General features: G+C 34.3%; 1 protein-coding gene across 2 annotated transcripts in view; it reads right to left on the reverse strand.

Moving 5' to 3' along the window:
- Positions 1-24097, reverse strand: part of LOC145665300 (nuclear factor NF-kappa-B p100 subunit-like) — a 441938-nt gene extending 417841 nt beyond the window's left edge. Inside the window, exon 1 of one of the 2 annotated variants that reach the window (XM_081732596.1) lies at positions 23947-24097. In XM_081732596.1, the coding sequence (XP_081588722.1) occupies positions 23947-23998 (52 nt within the window). In that variant the 5' untranslated portion in view covers positions 23999-24097. The remainder of the gene's footprint in view (positions 1-23946) is intronic. The other variant, XM_081732599.1, reaches the window with a different exon arrangement.
- Positions 24098-24591: the final 494 nt, after the last annotated feature.

Genomic DNA, 24591 nt, shown 5'->3' on the forward strand with positions numbered 1-24591 from the left:
ACTATCCGCACAGAGAAGAGATATATATCCGCAAATACCCATTTTGATGCGGATATCCGCATCCGCGCAGACCTCTATATATGTTCTTTTAAACATGAATCATTACCAGGGCCTAAAATTCAACGAAATCACAGCTCCACACTGGTAAAAATTTTATATAGTATAGAAAAACTAGTTTAGTCAGCATTTGTTTAGACATATAATCAGTGTTTTGTCCAGTACATCATGTTTACCTGCGACCCCCCAAAATTATTATTATTATTATTATTATTATTATTATTATTATTATTATTATTTAGGAAAATTTTGGCATCCAGAGCAAACAAAATTAAAGGCACATTAGGATACATATTTAATTGTATTGTATTAAACCATAAAATACAGGAAACAAACCGGTAAGAAAAATAGTCACATTGGAAGAAAAAAGTCACTTTTTCTTACATAAGAATTTCACTGTCATTTTTCCGTGATCATCACGCTGTCTCAGTCTGTTTTCTGCCGAGGCAAATACACCGTTATACCAGGGCTGTTCCTTTGACTTTCTACCAACTTCGAAACGCCTTTACTTTCTGGCCAGCAGGGGTTGGGCTAAAATCTTGCAACGGACCCATATTTATATTAACGTGAAGCTAATTTTTCACAGTAGTGGGAGCTAAAGACAGTCTGTTATCTGTTTTCAATATGTTGTAGTCACTTATAAGTCTTTCAACATCGGAAGAAGATGGTTTCAAAGCAACAAATCGGGCTAGACTTGTTGACAGAGCATGAAATATGTGATTTCCACAGATTTTCATGAGAAGGCTTTTAGCGTCCAGACCTTTCAACATACTACACGATGATGCCTCTCTATATTGCATTGCGAACTGCAAAAGATCTGTATCAAGACAAATAACTTTGTGACATTCTCTTAAGGCATCATCAGTTACATCCTCTTGCAAAACACGCAAAGGCTCCAAAGCAACAATACTGTCTTCATGCAGCAAACGCTGACTAACAAAGTTAATTATGGAATCCAGGCTTCGTAGCCTACTACAGTAAAATCTCTTTTCTCACTGACATATTTGTTATGGGATTTATTGCAACGTGTGTTACGATGAAGTTGAAAACCATGTAATGAGTACTGTATTTCTGCGTTGACGTTCTCTTGCACACGTTCGTTTAAAAACGTTTATTCCCATCCGCCTAACAGAGGTTTCTCTTTCATAATCTCCAATTGTGCTACAGTTCTATTTTTATTTGTTATTATGTCCAAAAGAAACATTTCATCAATCTCAAACTTCTGCTTGCAGTTCTTGAAAACATATAGAGCGTCTGTCATAAGACATAGAAGATGGAGGCGATCTACTTCTATCCATTTACGCAGATGACCATTGGCTTCATTACATACATGGCTTTCCGTTTACAAGTAAAGGCAGCTTGGATAGCAATTTTTTAGGAGAGTAGTGAGCATACTGAATGAAAATTTTGTCCACCTGACGTCAAAATATTCTGGGTAGTGCAAAACTTCTAAGTTATTTTCTGAAGCTACCATCGTTAAACCTTTCGTTCGCTGCCCTGAAGAGTGATAGAAAACAGATGCTGCTTATATGAGAGATGAAACTTCTTGGACATTCTTGGTGACTTTCCATGCTAAATTAATGCGATGGGCAGCATACCAAATTTTCAACAGAGACAACGTTTCACCTGAAGCAATTCTTTCATCAGTTAACAATTTCCACATTCCTTTGTGTTCTCCTGTATTCATGTTTTCATTATCAATAACTATCGAAGTCACTCTGGGAAACATTACTCTTTCTACTGATTTTCGTAACGCTGTGCTTCGGCTAAATTTTTGGCGGTTATTGATGTATGTTATCTCTGGTAGTACATATTTCTATAACGGGTTCAAAGGATTGTGTAATTTTTATCTACAAAACAACACATTTCATTATATCGGAAAAGTGTAATGTCCTATTGAAATAACAGATAAACGTGCAGTTAGTTGCATATTTTAAAACTATATGAATGCAACCGAAAACGTTTGAAAACTAATATAGTTAAAAAGTTCCTTCACCTCAAAATTGGCAATGGTTTTCCCTGCCATCTAGGAGACACCTATACGTATTAACTCTGGCTTAATGTCATATACTGGCAGTTATATGGAATTGAGTAACCCCCCATTGCATAATGAATGTATTGAATCAGTTTGTTAGTTTGACACACTAAATGCTTTGAAATGTATAATCCGAGAAAAGTAAGGTACTCACATTAATACCACTCCACACTTTAAGAATTACAGTTCCACACATTTCCTACATTTCCTCAAAGTGTGGAGTACTCCACTCAATTTTAGGCCCTGATCATTACTAATTGTAATTTAATATGAACACAACAGTGGCGGATCTATCCCGAGGCTGGGAAGGCTTAGACCCCTAGTTTTTTGAGGGACAAAAATAGTTTAAGCTATTATTTATATATTTTTGAAAGTTTATAGCAAACTCATGGTATAGCTATCATAGTCTGGCTTCTGGCTGACCCCCAGTTTTTTAGCCGCCACTGGAACAGAAATGTCAAAAGTAGGCCATTGAGACCCTTAAGTTTTTGTCTTCTTCTTTGAAAGAACCTGCAAACAATTATTAGCGCACACCATAACACTTTGCAGATCTCTCATCTTTACAGTTGTTCAGTAAAATTCAAAAATTGTGGTGGGTTGCTTGTTCAGAATTTTGTCTTGTGACGACCTGAAAAACATTCTCAAAATATGACTTATACACAGGAATAAGCGAATTTTTCCCGTTAAAAGTCGTAAGAATTTGTTTCTTCTTTGTTTTCTTTCATTTTGAGCAGTAAATTTGTGCTGTAAAATTAAAAAAAAAAAAAAAATACTTCGCAAGATCTACGGTATATCTACATCGAAATTTTTACTTCCTAAATTTTGAATATGGTTTATATTTTAATGTTCATAAATTTGCTTTTAATTATTTTATGCCCTTTACTATACTTACTTATTTTAAGGGAGGCATACAGCGCACAATTAGAAAATAATAATGAAAAAAGTAACAGATTAAAATTTATAAATTAAAGTGAAAGAAAAAATAATTGATTAAATTATGAATTAATAAGAGAATAAAGTAATATTTAAAATTAAAACGAACTTCAAAATTAAAGCATTAAAATTAAAAATTAATCAGTCGAACTTCAACATTATAGCATTAAAAATTAAAAATTAACCAATTGAGAATGCTCCAAGAGCATTGCCAGAACGAACTTAAAAAAGAATTAATTTTTCTTATTAATTTTTACAGCCTTTATACCAATTGTTCTATGTACTTTATTATTATAACAATTCTTGTAATATATCCACACTGGGGGGAAAAAATGTATGTGGCGTACGTAAAACCGTATGTCATATTTGTAAATTCTGTTGTTTTTGAACTTAACGTACAGCAAACGTATAACTGAAAACGCATGTTTTATAATACTTTCTCTATAAGCGTTCCATCTATACATACTTTACGTATGAAACAATATAGGGAGTCAGCAGTGGCGTATTTAGAATTTTGTTTCGTGAGGGGCTATGCACATTCTCCTGCGTGGGTGTATATACACAGTAAAAAATGGTTGTGTTAATTCAATTCAATTTTAACACAGGGCAGTGGTTCCAGCGTGACTACCACTATGCGGTGTTAGTTCAACACATACCCCGCGGTGTTGGCGTTTAACACAGGGGGTGTGTTACGTCTTTAACACACAACCGGTGTTGAGCCGTGCCGTAAGCGTTAATGAACCACAAAATTACTCCCCAAAAATATGTTAAATAGTCTATATGCGTAATGCGTTTACATTATGCTGAGTCTAAAAAAACACTTTAAACAAGTAAAAAAAATGTACTCCAATGGCAGGGTGAACGAACCACCAACCTTGCAATTACTAGTCGCGTGCTCTTCTGACTTGGCCACGGAGGCGATGAAGAAAACGTCGCTTGCAGAGGGATAAATTGTTGAGGTCTTTTGAATTTGGCTAATCAGAGTGCTCCTTTAAGCCGCGTACATTCGACGATAACAGTTCGGGATAAGATAAAATCTGCTCGCCATGTAGACCTAATTTTACAACAAAATGACGACTGTCTATTTACTTTATTTTATAGTTCTTCCATATTCACTTTCAAATGATCGGCGCCAGTTGCCATCTAAGAAAGTTGATGCGTTTGTTGCTTCTAGTACACAATCGCTTAGAAAAAGAAGGAATAAATGCATGAAATGTGGGAGATGAATTTAGAACACCTAAATGGCACATGCCTAGCACATCTTGTGCTGTTAGAGTTTCTTCAGAAACATTATGTAGAACAATTGAAAACACATCACGCGGTTTGCATTTTGAAATTCCGCGTATGCCTGGATTTGTTTAAGTATTTCTTTCTACTGTGTTTGTCTGTAGCTTCAATTCATAAGCCTTTATAATTAGATGCCCAACATATTTGGCAACCCAACCAAACCAATGGACATATTGGTTGGAGCCAATCAATGGCTCCAACCTCCATTTATTAATGTTCGTGATTGTACATAAGGAAGATAATAACTATGTTCCCGGTGATGACTATAAAGAAATCATAAAGCTTTGCCTGTTGATATTTGGTGAATTTCCAAAGGAGTACTGTTTCAAGTCATCAGGTGCTTACCATATGGCTCGTTGGATGGGAAAGGTTATATGCTGCTTCAAGATATAAATTTTCCGCGAAATGTTTAAGCTTACACCTTACAGTCAAAGAGGAAAAAAATCTGTGCGAAGTGTGTTTATTTGCAAGTCTCATATACGTGAAAGCATGGATTTCGTGTCCCAAGACGTGTGATGTCCCCATCAACGACTTACTTCTGTTCAAGCAGATCAAACAATAGGCCATAGTGAATACATCTGTGTCTGAATCTGCAATGAACAAGTTTCAAACTCACTTGTGGTATCTTGAAGCAGAGTTAGTTCCACTCTCACTGTTCTCTGAGAAGTTATCTTTGGAGGACAAGCGGAATATTAGAAATCGTCTTAAGGCTTGTGAAGAAAATTGGCGTTCAAGAGGCATAAAACTCACAGACTGCCACGGCTTAGAAACAAAGAATCTTCATGACTTGATTAATTCAGCCTCTCCTTGCGCCTTACGTTCTCTTCGAGTTGACATCAATTTCATGTTCCAATGTGATCCCGAGCACTGGAGTAACTCGGACAAATTCCAAAAGGAGAAACGAATCGTCGAGTCACTTAAGGTTGTCAACGATGCTGCTGAACGTTCAGTGGCCCTTATGTCCAAGTTCAATGAATGAATCACAAAGAAAGAAAGTAAAATGCAGAACCTAATTCAGGTTGTTGAGGACAACAGAAAGCGTGTTTCAGACGCTCGAAAGAGCACTTTGAAAAATTACCAACTTCGTTAATAACCTTATTTTTTCTGTTTAAAATGAACAGCAACTGCATATTTAGAGGTATCTCACTTATTTTGAAATCAATAAATGATAATTTTGGTAATAGCTATTTGCAAGTTTAGTAATAATAATAAATAATTCATTTGGTAGGGCAAAAAGTACAATTTACTTTATAAGGATGGAATTTTTAAACCTCCAATATGTCTCGTATACGACATAATTATATGCATCCTATGACACAACTTCGTGTCGCTTGAGCGATCCCTAAATATTATCCAATTGAGTTGATTTTTTGCAGTGAAATATACTTGTAGGAAAGGAACAATATTAGCAACTATGCGCAATTAAATACGCAAAAAAACTTTTTAGACCACCCTAATATACAGGGCCTATACATTGTATATACAAAAATCAATTTAAGGGCCGTTCAAAAATGTTGTGTTCCTTGATACAAAAATGCATCAAAAGATCCAATATATTTTAATCAAAAATTTTCTTGTGGGCCTTATATCTGGAGAATTTATATATATATATATATATATATATATATATATATATATATATATATATATATATTATATATACGAAAACTCGATTAGGGGCCGTTCAAAAATTTTGTGGTCCCTGATCCAAAATGTGTTAAAAATCCAATATATTTCAATCAAAAATTTTCTTGTAGGCCTTATATCTGGAGAATTACATATAGTGTAGCCAAACCCAAACTATCAGTGAGGGGCGACTGCCCCCCCCCCCAGAAGAGGAAGATTTCTTATTTTATATATATAAATAAAACCCATCCCAAAGTTTGGAGCCCTTAAAAGTAGCAGTATGACACCCCCCCTTCCCAGAAGTCGGTCCTGGATCCGCCCCTGCTATCAGTTAACTCAGTATGATGTGTTTATTACGCAAAAACAGAAAAAGAAAAGGAAAATCGATTTAGGGTCCGTTCAAAAATTTTGTTGTCCCTGATCCAAAAACTAATAATTAATGGCGAATATTGCAATCGTTTGATCCATTTTTTTGGATCATTCCTAAAATTCTTGTTAAAGTGGTATTATTATTATTATTATTATTATTATTATTATTATTATTATTATTATTATTATTATTATTATTATTAACATTTTCTCCTGACGAAGCTAATCCAAACTACCGAAAGCGGAAAATGAAACAAACAAACCACTTTGTACAGTGTCTAGAAGTCTTAACGCAAGGAGCTTGGTGATTGCTTCACGATACTGGGTCAATACCAATGGCGTAACTACGTTTCATGGACTCCCTCGCGAGATAATACCCAGGGCCCCCGCCTCAACAACACTTTTTGTGGAATGTTAGATAACTTAATAAGTAACCATACTTCCCTATATTTGTAAATAATGAGTTAAATGCATGCAATTACTAGGCCTAAATATTTATAAACGGAAACCACTTTGTTATGCATATAATTTATTCAATAAGCTTCAGAATGAAAGATGGACTCTTTGCAGTCAGTCACTTCAGCCTTCATGAAGAGTAGCAGGAATTAATTGATTTTTCCCCCTCTTGCTTTCTTGTCAGCAAAATCCTTTACTAACTCCCGTACATCCATTTTTTCAGCTTCGTTCCGCATTTATTGAGAGCAATGCAAGGTTACTTAATCTCTTTTGACTCATTGTACTTCTCACATACTTTTTTTTTTATTAATTTAAATTTTGAGAACGACCTCTCCGCAGAACTGTCAGAGACAGGGAGTATCAAAAAAAAAAAAAAAAAAAAAAACAAATACGCGGTAATAAATTCTGAAAAGCTAGACGCCAACACAATTAAGAGCCTGGTTAGGACAAGCACAGAATTCTGAACACTTATTTCAGATTTCAACTGTTTCACAAAGCAAATTACTTCCATCGGAAACGAAGAACCAGTACTACAACTGATTTTTTTTTTTTTTTTTTTTTTAAACGACGCATGTCAAGTTTTGTCAGACACAAAATTAACGACACTATTGTGTTTGCTACGAGTAGATACACATTTTGTAAGATATCAGCACCTGTCAAACTGTTGCCTACACTTGGGTATATTATAAATAAATAGACGTTTTCGAAGTATGTACACTCATGTCCAAAATGATTGTCGCATATCTTTAACTGTCTTCTTGTAAGAATATAATTTGATAATGATTTTGCAGGGTACTTTTAATACTGATACTACGTATATAATCGGGAAATGTATATTTATGGTAAATTTCATACGAAAAGAATTGTAAATACGAAAATTAGAATGAGTAAAACAAAATGTTACTAACTGGAAAAGAAAGTTTTATTTTCGTTTTATTGTTCTTATTTACTGCTCTTTTGACATGAAATTTGCCACATACATGTCTTTGCCGATTATACACATACTAACATTATAAGAAATACAGGGCGAATTTATTATCAAATAATATTCCCACAACATATTTATAGACATGCGACAACAATTTTGGACATGAGTGTACTATAGTTTTTCTGATTATTTCAAAACTTGGTTTCTCTGACGTGTCGTTTTACAAAAAAAAAAAAAAAAAAAAGTGATTCAACTGTAAGTTGTTTGAAGTATATGTGCCTTTCTTAGATCATCAGTGAGATGAATTATATTGGCAGGAAGCAAAAAGGAAAATGTGGATACTGTATCACGCATAGATGTAAAATGACAATGTTAACTAAATTTAGAAAGTCAAATAGTTTAATATGGATGCTAATTCCAAAGTTTGATTATTTGTCACTGATACAAGTACTATCTTCACATGACTCATCAAAATAATGTCTGACCTTTTTGAATCGTTTGCATCTAAATGAGGACCCAAAATTTCCCGATCTGGTTCAATATTTCCCCCCGAAGGAAAATATATAGCCTATAAAAGCCGATCGGACTGACATTCCCTCTGTTTTGTTCACGGTGCTTGACCTGACCAACAAGCTTGCCAAAGATAGACGAAAAAAGGGGAGAGTGGAAGAACATTGCTGACTAATACGAAACTGAAAAGCATGTTGATTCGACCTATTAGGAGGAGAGGGTGTAGAGCCCCTTGGAAGTGTCGCACCTCCCGCATTCCGAGGTTTCGCACTATAGTAGTTACGCCCCTGGTCAATACAATCATTTTGTGCCGCCATATCGTATCTAAGACACACTCACCTGACGGAATTTGTGGATGTTGGCGAAACGACTATTTTGAACAAAAAAAAAAAAAAAAAAAACTTTCAATTTCTAGGACTTACTCCTCTTAACCTGTGATGTAATTGTGTGCCTTCTGCGAAAGTCGTCTATGCTTATTATGATTCCAATCGTTTTTTACACGAAAAAAAATCACAAGAAATGTTAGTGAGTATATTTGTAATATAAAGTAAAGATGTGTAGTTTTTAGCAATTATGCATATTTTTGTGATTTGTTTATTCAAATATTTTTTAATGGATTTGGCGTTGCATTAAAGAAGAAAAAAACAATCAAATACAAAATCACATAATCCTCGTTATTAATATTTTGTACATTATTTGATTCTGTGCACACAAATCACACATTATTTGATTCTGTGCACACAATTTATACATTATTTGATTCTGTGCATACAATCTGTACATTATTTGATTCTGTCAGTGGCGTATTTACGATTTTGTTTCGGGGAGGGCTTTGCTAACTTTCGGGAGGATGTACTTTACTATAGTACGTAAGATTTCGGGGGGATTAAGCCCGGAAGCCCCCCATAAATACGCCACTGGATTCTGTGCACACAATCACAAAATCACACAATCCTCGTTATGAATATTTTGTACATTACTAAAATTAGGATACACAGAGGAGGATTAGCTGGGTGTGCAATTGGGCAAATGCCCAGTGGCCTTCCAAAAAAAAAGTCTAATTAATAACGAAAATAAAATCAATGTATTTCCTTTGAATATTTACATTATTTTTTTCGGAATAATACAGACAATAATTCCCGTATTTTGTGAATCTTGAATTAGTTTATTTTCTTTTTTTTTTTAATATGTATTATTAATGATGTTGCAGGTAAGATCGTTATATATTTCGGTTACCGTACTTGTATACAATAGTCCTCTTTTAAATAGCATTATATATTTTCTGTATTTTTTTTTCAAATCTATGGTCCCATACACTTTGGGCCGAATCTACCATACGTGCAATGTACATTAGTTTTGTGGGTGGTAAAAAAAAAAAAAAAAAAAAAAAACCTGGCTAAAATATACAATACGAAATATACGAAAAATTATTTAAAATACATACTACTACTTATATTTATACTACTTATAAATTATTTCCTGGAAATCATACTATAGCTTTGTAATCTTGTCACCGACCTACAACTTTTCTTATTAATAGCCTATATCAGGGCGCAAAATTTCCGGTCGCCATTGGCGACTAGAAATGTAGAGCTGGCTACCAGTGTTCAGTTGGAATGGTTTCTATAACTAAACTCACAGGGGCTGCACAGTTTCTGTTTCGCACGAAAAATAATTGTCACTGAGTGAGAGAAAAAACGGAATATGAAGTCTTTCTTTGTCACTCATAATTTTTACCTAAGAGATACTGGCGACCATCATTTTTGGATTGGCGAGTGCGTCTGACTTTGAAATTTTGTGCCCTGGCTTATTATTATTATTATTATTATTATTATTATTATTATTATTATTATTATTATTATTATTATTATTATTATTATTACAAAGCATAAAAAGGAAATGTAAAATAAATTTCCGAAAAATAAATTTGATCTCTAGCATTGTTCTTCCCTTGGATTCATCCGTAATCCAGGATCATTTGCTTAATAAACTTTTTTTTTAAAAAAATTGTATTTATTTGCATCCTTTTGATTATACAGAGTATAATATAGGACTTGTCGTGAAGTCGATATAATAAGTATTACATATATATATGGATGTTACTTATACATTAAAGTAACTACAAATTTGTTGAATACAAACTTTCCAGTAAACTCTAAATAAATATTGAGTACTCTACTTACACCATATGCTACCTTGACATTGAATATGAAATTTTGGTACCTGCAGTTTGTAAAATCTATCATAGTATGCTCGAGAAACTTGTATAAACTGATGTAACTATTTACTTTCTTATTTTAGTTCAACTATTGTTTAGATATTCGTCTGCTGAATAAAAACAATGTTGCATAAGGTAATTGTAAATTTCTTTTTTAAAATGAGTTTCTGAATTTATAGTTTTAATTTCCGTTGGTAACTTGTTATACATAAGAATGGCAGCATATTTAGGACCTTTCTCATAAATACATGCATTGTGTGCTGTTAAGGAAAAATTCCCTTTATTTCTGGTATCCTACTCGTGCTGATCCCTAAGTCGAGTAAGGACATGGCCTAAGTTTTTCTTTACAAATAACTGCAGATGGAAAATGTACAGACAAGGTAACGAGTGTATATATATATATATATATATATATATATATATATATATATATATATATATATATATATATATATATATATATATATATATATATATTAGGGATGGCCAATTCCGGAATTTTTACTTTCCGGAATCCGGAAAGTAAAATCGGAAAATTCCGGAATTCGGAAAAATTCCGGATTTCGGAAAAATTCCGGATTTCGGAAAAAATCCGGAATTCAGAAAAATTCCGGATTTCGGAAAAATCCGGAATTCAGAAAAATTCCGGAATTCGGAAAAAATCCGGAATTCAGAAAAATTCCGGAATTCGGAAAAAATCCGGAATTCAGAAAAATTCCGGAATTCAGAAAAAATCCGGAATTCAGAAAAAATCCGGAATTCGGAAAAAATCCGGAATTCGGAAAAAATCCAGAATTCGGAAAAAATCCGGAATTCGGAAAAAATCCAGAATTCGGAAAAATTCCGGATTTCGGAAAAAATCCGGAATTCGGAAAAAATCCGAAATTCGGAAAAAATCCGAAATTCGGAAAAATTCCGGAATTCGGAAAAAATCCGGATTTCGGAAAAAATCCGGATTTCGGAAAAAATCCGGAATTCAGAAAAAATCCGGAATTCGGAAAAATTCCGGAATTCGGAAAAATTCCGGATTTCGGAAAAAATCCGGAATTCGGAAAAATTCCGGAATTCGGAAAAAATATTTTTTTCTTTTTTTTATCCTAAGAATTTTGTTCAAATGCAAACGAACAAATTTCCTTTTTGTAATCCTAAGAATGTATGATGCAAGTTAAGCTGAAACTTACATCCTAAAGTATACACTACTCAATCTTCCCATGGTTAATGAGATGTAGTCCAAAAGTACGATGTACTCCTAATATTTAATTTTTGTTTTACTGTAATATTGTCCAGAGGTAAGGCATATATCACATTGAGATAAACAACTTGACATAATGAAGATGTTATCATACGTAGTTTTCCAGAAAATCGTGAGAAACGATTTTTTATGAAGTTAAAATATGCGACGCTTGTTGCCAGTGTGATGCAATTGATAACTTTTATGCTGGAATAGTCTTATTATTATTATTATTATTATTATTATTATTATTATTATTATTATTATTATTATTATTATTATTATTATTATTATTATTATTATTATTATTAATCTTTTATGTACTGTAAAAGAAAAATATGAACCGTTAAGTAGTAGATTTTATCTGTTGTTTTTTGATATCTTCTAACAGTAATAACAAATTGCTTGTAAATACGCAATGATTATCAAGGACAATGGCATATTAATGTAAGGACTACTCTGCAGACTAGCAATAAACAATAACAGATAAACAATAGTTGCAAAAAAAAAAAAAAAAGTAACTAACTTGGGCACGTCAGAATGTTCGCGAGAATATAGGGACGCATTGAGACTACCAAAAAACGTGGTGTTATTATTACTCAAAGGGCCGTACGATGGAGGCATTAACGTTAATGTTAATGGCACCAATGAGCACTTACTTGCTCTAACGGTTAACCTCATTTTTTAGATGATTCTTAGAAGTGGGCGTGTTGGCATGCAGTTGGAGTACTAACGATTTGCGTCACTATCGAACACTAACGTAGCACTAGCGACGTTTAAAGTCGAAATTGGAGTCTGACATAAGTGGCTTGTCAACTTCACGGACATATCTAATATTTTCCTTGAATGCGAGAATTTTGCGCCTGGGAAATTTGCGCCCGGGAAATTTGCGCAATACCACAAAAATAGGAAAAAATGTGCTCGCAATATATTTGCACTGGGATGTTTGCGCCCTACCCCAAAAAGAGGGGAAAATGCGCCGGCTATATATTTGCACTGGGATGTTAGCGTCCTACAATTCAACTTATTATTGTATTGTGTAAAGTAACTTCCACTCGCACTTGAACTAGGCTTGTCTCTCATCGTCTCAGTGAGTTACTCCATCCGTTATAATATTCCGAACAAATGAAAAAAATACAATTTTAGTTCACTAAAGGGCAATCCATACAAATACAATTTTTGGCATGGTTGTGAGGGGAGGATTGTTTATGTTGTAATGTCAGCCCCTCCGAGGAAATGCGTAAGCTCCAATAGGTTCTTTTATTTCGCAGGGCTCAAACTTCCCGGTGGAGGTACATCGCAGACGCAATTTTCCCTGTTCTTGAGGTAGGGCGCAAATTTCCCAGACGCAAAATTCTCGACACCGTTCGAATGACCTCGGAAGACGATATCTTTTTCAATACTTTTTTAATATTCTTTTACTCGAGATTTCTTCATAGCTTCTTATTAAAATACTTACTAATATATCCTCATTTTATTGTCCTAACCAATCAATATGGGTATGTTGTCAGTAAAATATTTAGATTGATCGAGCCTCTGGTGTGTAACCACAGTATTTCATATCATGCCCCCATTAGAAATCTTGGCTAAACGAACCAATATATGTTGCCAATAAAATAGTTTAGAATGATCGAGCCCCTGGTAAATAACCACAGTATTTCGTGACAGACCCCCCCCCTCCTTCCTATTACCATATTCTAGCTACGTGCCTGGCTCAGCTAATTCTCTACATTCTTTACCAAGCACACATTTTCTAAAGCGGAAAATGCTCTCTAAATACCTAAGCTCATTATTTTCAGCAGATGCACAAACTGGGTAACATTCTATCTACATGAATGTTATATATGTCGATTACTGGAAACCGCTTCTCGCTATCTATTACGATATTTACTATATAATGATTAACGTTAAAACCGGAAATGGTGGTTTGTACCGCTTCCGGTTTGAATATTACATTCATCAGGGAACTCGATTCTTAACTATTGACTCTGTACATCATGGCCAAAATTGATTGGTAATCCATCAGATAGTTCTTGAGTCTGTTTGTTTCACTGACGGACAGAATGAATATATGGCTATAGAGTTTTGATAAACTAAATTCGTTAATGAGTGATGATGGAACAAATATAAGAAAGGTAGGCCTTCCACCGGGAAAATTTTCGAACACAAAATTAGCCATTGAAAACCCACATGTCCTGGGTTAGAATACCATAGATGAAAACTCTACCACTGAGTCATCAATCACCCGCTTATTAGTTTTATTAATTATTATATTAATATAAATTAATGAATGCCTGCTTATGTTAATTATTGAACAATTACATTGTATACTTCGTAAAGTCAAAAATTATAAATTTGTATTTACTGTACATACAGTGAGCGCAGAAAGTGTTCGTACACCTATGCTATTGAAACGAGAATGCCTGCGAAAAAGAAACAGAAAATTTAAGAAGTGTAATAACACACACAATATGAATAATGAAAACTAAGCTTTATGAATATATCAATAAAGAACCACAAAGACAAGTTTAATGGTCAGAAAGTAAATAAATTCCGTAGAAAATGTATAGAGTAGACGCAAAAAGTGATCGTACACCTGACGTACGAATACGAAACAAAGATACCACAACTGGGGTTCACTAGTATTCACCTGAGTATACATCTCTGTAAAGCATGACGAGTAACAGAATGAGTTTAGTTGTGAATAGGAGTGAAAAAACTGCACGGTGGGCTGTCGAAATGGGAAGCAACCGAACAGAAACAAATGAGGAGACAAGAAAAGTAATTATTAAAGTGCATAAGAAGGGTAAGTCTTTGAGAAAGATAGCAAACCTCAGGGGCAGATCCAGAGGGGGGCGATCGGGGCCATCGCCCCCCCCCCCACAAGAGGAAACTTTCTTATTTTATATATAAATAAACCCATCCATAACAAGTTTGGAGCTCTTAAAAGTAGCAGTATTACTGCCGAGCGCACCTTCCCCAGAAGTCCGTCCTGGATCCGCCCCTGTATAGAGTAGCCACAATCGAGTATTTTCCGCTGTATGTTTGGAGTCGTTGTCTTGCTGAACAATAAATTGTTTTCAAGAACCATCTTCTGCGCACTAGTATGGAGATATTCCTTTAATATGTTAATATACACTTTGTGGATCATCACTCCATCGATAAGGTGGAGACGACCCACTCATGAGGCACTCATACAACCCCAGACGAGCACGGACCCTCCTCCGTGTCTTACTTTAGGGACGAGATTTTGAGGATTCATCTCTGTATTCACCTTGCGCCATACCATACGCCTCCCATTGGATTCGATAAGATTAAATTTACTTTCGTCCGAAAATATGACCCTATTCCAGAAAGAAGCCTGATCCCTTATCTTTATACTCTTTTTCAAACTTTAGTCTCTTTATACGATTTGTCTTGTTCACCCATAACATTTTCCTGGCTATCCGATCATGATACCCTGCAAATATTCCGCACTGTACTGGCTGATACTTTAACACCGCGTGTTTCCAGATCCGTTGCCAGTTGCACAGCACTACTTTTCGGAACCTTTTTTCTTTCCCTAATAATGTAACGTTTATCTTGTTCACTCAACACTCTTGGTCTTCCAGTTCTTTTTTATTATTATTATTATTTTTATGGTTTCGCACAGTGATAGAAACATTATACATCGCAATTATTGTTTGTACTGTTGAACGAGGCCTGTCTGCACGGTTTGCCAGGGGCGGATCCAGGACGGACTTCTGGGGGGGGGGCGGTCGGCGGTAATACTGCTACTTTTAAGAGCTCCAAACTTGTTATGGATGGGTTTATTTATATATAAAATAAGAGTTTCCTCTTGTGTGGGGGGGCGATCGCCCCTATCGCCCCCCTCTGGATCCGCCCCTGACTCTATAATACCTTGAAACAGCTTCGCACACCTCCCCAATCCCCAGATATGAACCCCATAGAACATCTATGATCTCTTCTGGAGACAAGAATCAGAAGGCACAGCTTGTCTACTAAAGAAGGCCTAAGAAAAGCTATTCAAGAAGAATGGGACATAATCAGTCCCGAAGCTACAGAACTACGAACTACTACAGGTGAAATCAATGCCACGAAGACTACAGACAATCATTAATCAGGGTAATCCCACAGGGTAATCCCACAAAATATTAAATAACGTAATATACTTTATAAGCATTAATTCAATCATAAGTGTACGGTGACTTTTTGTGTTTACAAAAAAGGAATTCTCTCTTTTCTTCTGAACAAAACAGTGATTGTCTTTGTTTGCCCTTTCTCTTGTATATAGAAATAAAATGTATGAATGTGTAGTCTTAATTCTGGTTATATATATATTTTCCACCTCCCATTCTCATGCTAGCTGTTTTCAATATAAAGTATGCACGGTGTACGAACACTTTCTGCGCTCACTGTAGGTATGTTGACAATAAGCGAATGTTATTAGAATATTTGTTGAGATTTATTTTCCTTCACTGCCTTTCGCCTGGTTAAAAAGTAGTTTGCAGTGCTTTGGAGCAGCTGCAGGTGAGAACGCGATAATGTTTGAGACATACCGGCGACTTTTTTGTGTGTGAAAATAAGACCTTTCTCATAAAGTAGTAAATAACTGCAGTAGCAATTGTCTACGAAAATGATAAAGACATATCCAACTACAAGAAATTAATACAGTATATATAGCCTATTCATTATTGTGTTTCTCTTTTAACAGCTACTAGCTAAGGATGGTCAATTCCAGAATTTTTACTTTCCGGAATTCGGAAAGTAAAATCGGAAAAATTCCGGATCTCGGAAAAATTCCGATTTTTTTCTAAATTCCGGATTTTTTCCGAATGTCGGAATTTTTCCGAAATCCGGAATTTTTCCGAATTCCGGATTTTTTTCTGAATTCCGGAATTTTTCCGAAATCCGGAATTTTTCCGAATTCCGGAATTTTTCCGAATTCCGGAATTTTTCTGGATTCCGGAATTTTTCCGAAATCCGGAATTTTTCTGAATTCCGGAATTTTTCCGAAATCCGGAATTTTTCTGAATTCCGGAATTTTTCTGGATTCCGGAATTTTTCCGAAATCCGGAATTTTTCTGAATTCCGGAATTTTTCCGAAATCCGGAATTTTTCTGAATTCCGGAATTTTTCCGAATTCCGGAATTTTTCCGAAATCCGGAATTTTTCCGAATTCCGGAAAGTAAATTTTCCGATTCCGGAAAACAAAATTTCCGGAATCCGGATTCCGGAAAATTTTGGCCATCCCTAATATATATATATATATATATATATATATATATATATATATATATATATATATATATATATATATATATATATATATTTTAATATTGGCCTACAATGCTCATTATATTTTGATTTGGTAATTATTCTTACAATCCTTTTTGTAATCTGGATATTACTTTACTTTTAGATGTGTTTCCCCAAAAAAATAATTCAGTAACTCAATATCGATTGAAACAGACTAAAATAAATTAATGTGAGTGTATAGAGGTTTAATATGTTAGAAAGTATTTTAATTGCATAGCACCCTTGACTTAGCTTCCCGGTAAGTGACAATAGCTATATGATCATCCCATGTGAGGGTGTCTGATATGTATGACCCCGAAAAACTTAACCTTTGATGTATTTTGTATTAGTGTATTGTTAAGCATGATATTTGCTAGATTAGGTTGTTTCTTTTGGGTCTGGTGGAAATTTACACTTATTTATTGTTTTCTCCAAATTTAATTTGATTTTGTTTTTTGAAAACCAATTTGAAAGTTCAGTAGTTGTAGTTTTTATTTTAGTTTCGATATGTTTATCTTTGTCAGTAATAAGAATATTAGTGCCATCTGCAAATAACGTTATTTTTGCTTGATGTAGGTTGCATGTGAGATCATTTATGTATATTAAGAATAGTATAGGACCTAAGACAGACCCTTGAGGTACACCATATGGGTTTATTTGATATTTGGATATGTATTTCGATGATAAGTTACTCCCTGTATTTTCCGAATGTTTTATTTGCACTGCCTGTTTACGATTTTCTAGATATGATTTAAATCAGTGATTTGCTAGTCCCCTTACACCACTGTCATCTAGCTTTTGAAGCTCTTTACGTGGTACCAAATCGAAAACCTTTGTAAGATGTCAGAATAGTCCAATGCAATTTTCTCTATTATCTAGGCTTTCACGTACCTCTTCTGTGAAATTGAAAAGTGCTGAATCTACCGATTTCCCTTTAATAAATCCATGCTGTTCATTTGATATTATCTTTTGGTTGTAGGAAGAATACCAATTTATTTTTCATTATTGACTCTAAGATTTTTGAGAAGCCCGGAAGAATTGAAATTTGTCTGTAGTTCTCTACGTTTCTTTTGACGCCCTTTTTGAATGTTGGTGTAATTTTCGCTGTTTTTAGAATATCAGGAAATATCCCGGAAGAGAGAGATAAGTTTATTAAATAGCAGGGTTATTCCATGTCAAATCACTTAATTTTAAAACATGACCGTGCTTCAATGTCTCAGATTCTTTTCAATTTTTTTTTCATATATAAGTACCAATGACATTATGCTAAATTATTTTTTCCCACGATTTTTTTGGATGAGAAATGGGCCGGGGAGAAATTTTTGAAAAATGTGAATTTTGCTTCAATTTCACTTTTTGGCACTCAGCATCATAGATCTAAATTACCATAACTTCCTCATTTTTGAAGTTATTGGGCTAATCCAGGTGTCCAATGAAAATTTAATTTTTGCTCTTTCAGTTGATCTTAAGTAACCTTGCAAAAGGCTAAACTGTCAAACATTAATGGGCATACAAACACATTTTTTTTTTTTTTTTTTTTTTTTTACAAATTGTGCCATTGCTCAAAACTTACAACTATGAAACTTTTGAAACTTTTTTTGTACATTCATCTTAACACGTACATGGTATAGTTAAAAAATAAAGAGGATTTTTTTTGTATTTTTGTAATTATTATTTTTATGTACGGAAACATACAGTTTTAAGTTTTGTTGCAAATTGTGTCATTGCTCGTAAGTCATTGCTCAACTATGAAACTTTTCAAACTTTTTAAATAGAATTATCTTAGCACATAAATGATATAAAAATAAAAAAGGTGTTTTTGGTATTTTTGCAACTATTATTATTATTATTATTATTATTATTATTATTATTATTATTATTATTATTATTATTATTATTATTATTATTATTATTATTATTATTATTATTATTATTATTTGTGTTTTAGATGTACAGAAATATATAGTTTTACTGTTGTTATAAGATTATGCCTTTCCTCTGAAGTAGTGATGGCTAATTCCGGAATTTTTACTTTCCGGATTCCGGAAAGTAAAATCGGAAAAATTTCGGAATTCGGTAAAGTTCCGATTTCGAAAAAATCTGGAATTCGGAAAAAATCCTGAAAGTGAAATTTCCGATTCCGGAAAATTTTGGCCATCCTTACTCTGAAGTGACAACTGTCACACTTTAAAACTTCTTCAAATAATCATCTTAGTAAATATTGAGTGTGCCTTAAAATAGAACTGGTGTAATGTGTAGTTTTGGTATTACCATAATAATATATTTTTGTACTTTGACTATGACTTTCAACTTTTTTTCCAATTAGGCTATACCATCGCTTACAATTATCAAACTTTTGTAACTTTTTATAGGATTAGTTTGCATTTACTAGGTATGATTAAATAACAAAAAAGGATACCTCTTTTGTAATAACCTTGCGGTTTTGTGAAAGAAAAATATAGGCCTAGCAATGTAAGGGGTTGAGTGATTATTACAAACTATATCAACGGAAATAAGAAATAATAGACTAATGTACATAGATGAAAACAATAAACACACATACCAGTAATACTTCTAAGAATTACATAGATTTACATACAAAATGTTGTGTCCTATATTTCACAGGTCATTCTTTTCATTGATGATATGATGTCTTCTTTTAATTTTGCTTTCAGTAACGTAAGTTCGGGCTGATTGGCTTGTAAGAGATGGAGCAGGAACTTCCCAGATGATATTTCCAAAGTTATCCAACAAAAGTCTTCATTTTCCGGCCAGTAGAATATAGAAGGCCCAGAGCGATTCATGAACTGCACTCTGACGTACAAAAATAATAATTACAAAAATACGAAAAGCACCCTTTTTATTTTTTAACCATAACATGTATGTGCTAAGACGATTCTATTTAAAAAGTTCCATAGTTGAAACTTACGAGCAATGACACAATTTGTAACAAAACTTAAAACTGTATATTTCCGTACATAAAAAATAATAATTACAAAAGTACAAAAAACATTTTCTTTATTTTTTAACTATACCATGTACGTGTTAAGATGAATGTACAAAAAAAAGTTTCAAAAGTTTCACAGTTGTAACTTTTGAGCAATGGCACAATTTGTAACAAAAAAAAAAAAAAAAAAAAAAAAAAAACCTAAAATGTGTTTGTATGCCCATTAATGTTTGACAGTTTAGCCTTTTGCAAGGTTACTTAAGATCAACTAAAAGAGCAAAAATTAAGCTTTCTTTGACACCTGGATGAGCCCAAGAACTTCATAAATGAGAAAGTTATGGTAATTTAGATCTATGATGCTGAGTGCCAAAAAGTGAAATTGAAGCAAAATTCACATTTTTCAAAAATTTCTCCCCGGCCCATTTCTCATCCAAAAAATCGGTAAAAAAAATAATTTAGCATAATTTCATTGGTACCTACTTACATATGAAAAAAAAAATTTAAAAATCTGAGACACTAACGGTTCAACATTAAATGTCTTAAGAAATAATTTAAGATCAACGTTTTCTACAGGTTTAAGAAAGTCAATATTTAGTTCAACTATTATAACCGTAGAGTTCTTCATTTTTATAAAGAAATCCAGAACAACTGTCACGTTATTCACAAACAAATGAAGTTTACTGTCTGGTGTCCTATATACGAACAAAATTATAAGACTATAATCAACTATTTCTATAATACTGAGTTCAAAATATTTCTCTATATTCAAAGACTGCAAATTTGACCATACCTTCGTTTTCAAGCCATCTTTTACATAAATACAAGAACCTCCTTTTTCCATATTTAATCTACAGTAACTAGCTGCCAAATGAAAGTTTGGGAAATTGAAACATTTAAAATTTTTCCCTTTTTGCCAGTGTTCTGTTATGCAAATTACGTTTACATTATTTAAGTTTTCTTGTAGGAAGAACTCGTAACTTTTTTTTTTGTCAAAATTTAACCCTTGTACATTTTGGTCGTAGATATTTAATTTCTTCAATGTTTGCCCACCTGCTTTTGATTCTTTTAACTCGCCTAGTTTCATCCTATCATTTATATCCATAAAAACTCACTTTCTTGCTTTTTTTGGCTTGTTTCTACAAGTACGCGATTTTACGACTACAGTGTCACTTACATTACCTGCTTTTTCAAGATTTTCCACAGTATTTTTAGTATCTGCGTGTATTTTTTGAACGAGGCAGGTCCTTCTTTATACACATTAGTATTATTTACATCAGAGCTGACAGCAACGGTGGTCTTACTTTTGAAACTGTTGTTAAATGGTAAAGCTATAGCACCAGTATCACTATCGGTTTCCGATTGCTCTATTATGATCTCAGCAAGCTTTTCTTCAGATTTCCCCCCAAAAAACAAACTTTCTTACTGGTCAGAAATGGTACAGTTATGTTGATAAAATAAAATAGATTTATGTTTGGAATCATCTTGTGGATACGGTTTGTAGGTGGTAGGGGATGGGAAGAATAAACGGAAGGATTTGTAAAAGCAGTATTAAAATACCGATATAGAATAATGTGGCAGAACTTAGCAACAACACAGTAATAAAAAAAATAATTAAAAAAAAACTATTATCAAAAGAACTTATTGTAATCACTGAATTAAAATATTTTGCCCAATTTTTAAGGCTTCTTCCTCTAAGATCTAGAGTTGCCCACCTGTCCCGAATTAAGTGGGATACTCCGAGTATGAAGAACATTTTGAACGTCCCGAATTACGCCTCTGACGGACTAGGTGCATTGTATAGCAGGACGCTAAAGTGGAAAAAAATGAAATGAAATTTTTGAGTTTTACGTCTCACGGTTATGCCGGCAAGGCTAAAAGAGACGGTGAAGATAAGAAATGAGTGAAATGGTAGAATGAAGAAAGTGGGAGGAAACGGGAGAACCCCGAGGAAACCCACGCACACGGTGTTTGCCCACCACAAAGTTCACTTGGCGGGAGTGGAGTATGCAGAATTCCATCAAGACGGGTTCCAGCATTCAATCTCACATTCTTTCAGGACCCTCCTGATATTTTTATACATTTAAACGTTTACTACATTAAAATATACAGAAAATAAAGATTTAATATATATATATATATTAGTATAGTAAAAGATTATTTTTGGTATCTTGGCTCCCTTGTGTATGCCATTGCCTATGAGTATCGCGTTATCCTTATGGTTCTACCGCTAGAATTTCCTATTAGCAGCAATGAAATCACGAGTAGGCCTATAGTAAAACATTATCTTTTTAAATCTTGCTGAAACCTCCGTTCCATACGCAATTGCCTATGATTATCGAAATAGGCCATAAAGCAGCGTTTCCCAACCTTTTTCAACTTGCGGCACACTACGGGTGTAATTTGAATTCTCGTGGCACACTCATCATCATTATTATTATTATTATTATTATTATTATTATTATTATTATTAATTATTATTATTATTATTATTATTATTATTATTTGTAAATATAAAATACCATGGTATTTTTTTCTGTGATTACTGATCTCCTTCTCACAGAGATGAAAGGTCGATCTTAACCAAAATCAGTGTACATTATTGCAATCACACAGCTTGTGATGCGTCGAAGTCAAAACACAGCTATTGAACAAAGTGTTGTTCTACCATTCACGTGCGAATGAGTGATCTACGAACGTTCACATGACGCGCACCGTACAAGTGCTTCTATTTCTCGGTGTCAGTATGACTCTCAATTGAAGTGTAACATAGCAGCTAACCGTGGAAATGTGTACGAGCCGAAACACTGTCTGCTACACAGTAATAGATGTAGAATAATATATTACAATTGCAGTATTTTTTCCATGGTAGAAATTCATAGTAATGTGAAATACAAAAATATACATTTTTTCCTATGTCTTGCAATTTCGTTGCTATAGAATTAATAATTTTGTTTAGATTTCTTCACGGCACACCAACGGTCCATTCGCGGCGCGGCACACCGGTTGGGAAACGCTGCTATAAAGACTTATTCGTGCTGATAGCAATGAAACACTTCCATTGGTGTTATTCTTTGACCTGTTCAATGCTTCATAAATTCTTTTGAATTAAATTAAATCTGTAAATTTTACGTGCCACGATTATGCCGGCCAGACTAAAGCAGACGGTGATGATGAGAAATGAATGAAATGTTGAAATGAAGAAAGTGGGAGGAAACGGGAGAACCCGGAGAAAACCCACGCCTACGGTGTTTGTACTCACAAAGCACATTTGACGCGAGCTGGGATCGAACCAAGCACCCCATGCACAAGAGGTGAACTCTATCACTGAGCCACCGCGGCCCACCTTCTCTTGAACTAATCGCCAAAGGGCTGAGAATTTATTTCATTCGTGGATATACATTTTTTTGTTATTCTTAATTATTTTTCCATGAAGAAATCTGAAAATGAGCAACCGGCATATAGTCGACCTTCGTTCGCATATGTTCGACAATTGTATCCCGCTTTAAGATTACCACGCCCACCCTACTTTAAAAAATAAAAGTAAAAAACGGCGGTAAAAATACAAAAAAATATATATAAAACCTTGGTTCGTTGGACTGACGTTCAGCACCGAGGCTACATTTGGCGTGGATCTAATCACAGATTAACGTGGGATCCAAATCACAAGACGCCCCCACCAGGAATCGCAACTGGATCTCCCATACCAAAGGTCACATATCCAATAGGGAGCTCTAAAAAATATCTAGAAAGTGATCCACCCTGGTAGTATTTACAAAACCGTTTCTAAACTTTTGTTTATGGACCAGAAACTAGCGTGTGTACTTTTTAACGTTATATGTTGGGTATTCGAATATAAAGACTACACGAAATATCTTGAGAACAATTATTACTTCATAATACAGTGTTTTGAAGACTATCTTGTTCACTTTATAAATGTTCGATTTTCTTCACTAACTCAAAAGGTGGGCGTGAGCTTCGCGATGCTTCTCAAAGAATACAATCTGCATTGTTTACTAGTTTTTACACAAAACAAATTAAATTGTGTACTTACCCTCTTCCATCTCCTCATTCGTGAACACCATAGCTATTTGATTACACCCCATCCGATAAATGTCACAGCACTGCCGCGCCGCGACAAATCTAATCCTACCGATAACACGTGCAAATTTCTAGTCCTCACACTCCAATCCACCGCGCACGACGTCTCGGCCACAACTGTCACTTGGAGACTAGTGCATAAAATGCACTGGACCGCCCTTAAGGCTAAATCGTATCATTGAGTGAACGCTCTGATTGGTTACGTAATGAATACGCCAATTTATTAAGGCGTGAACAGTATGATGACGTTTACTAATAAAATAAAACAGAAAGGAACATCTCATGACCACACTCTGAATAGGTAAGTGAATTGTTTCTTGCCCTTCACCATCTCGTTACGTTGATCTTTTCACCGGTTCACGATGTGCCGGCCCGTCCACTGCTTCTATCGACGGACTCAGGAAAGAGAGAGAGAGAAAACACTTCCTCGAAAATTCTGCATTTATTTTTATTATTATTTGTTCTTTCATGTACTGTGTGAACATATGTGATACTATCTGAACGAAGCATACAGCTAGGGACTAGGGGATATCATACATGTGATTGAAACCACTGTAATGACGTTTGTTCGTCTGAAAAGAGAAGAGGACGCACTGAA

This window comes from Thermobia domestica, chromosome 1 (assembly GCF_964235325.1).
Source record: "Thermobia domestica chromosome 1, izTheDome1.hap1.1, whole genome shotgun sequence".
NCBI classification, from domain to species: domain Eukaryota; kingdom Metazoa; phylum Arthropoda; class Insecta; order Zygentoma; family Lepismatidae; genus Thermobia; species Thermobia domestica.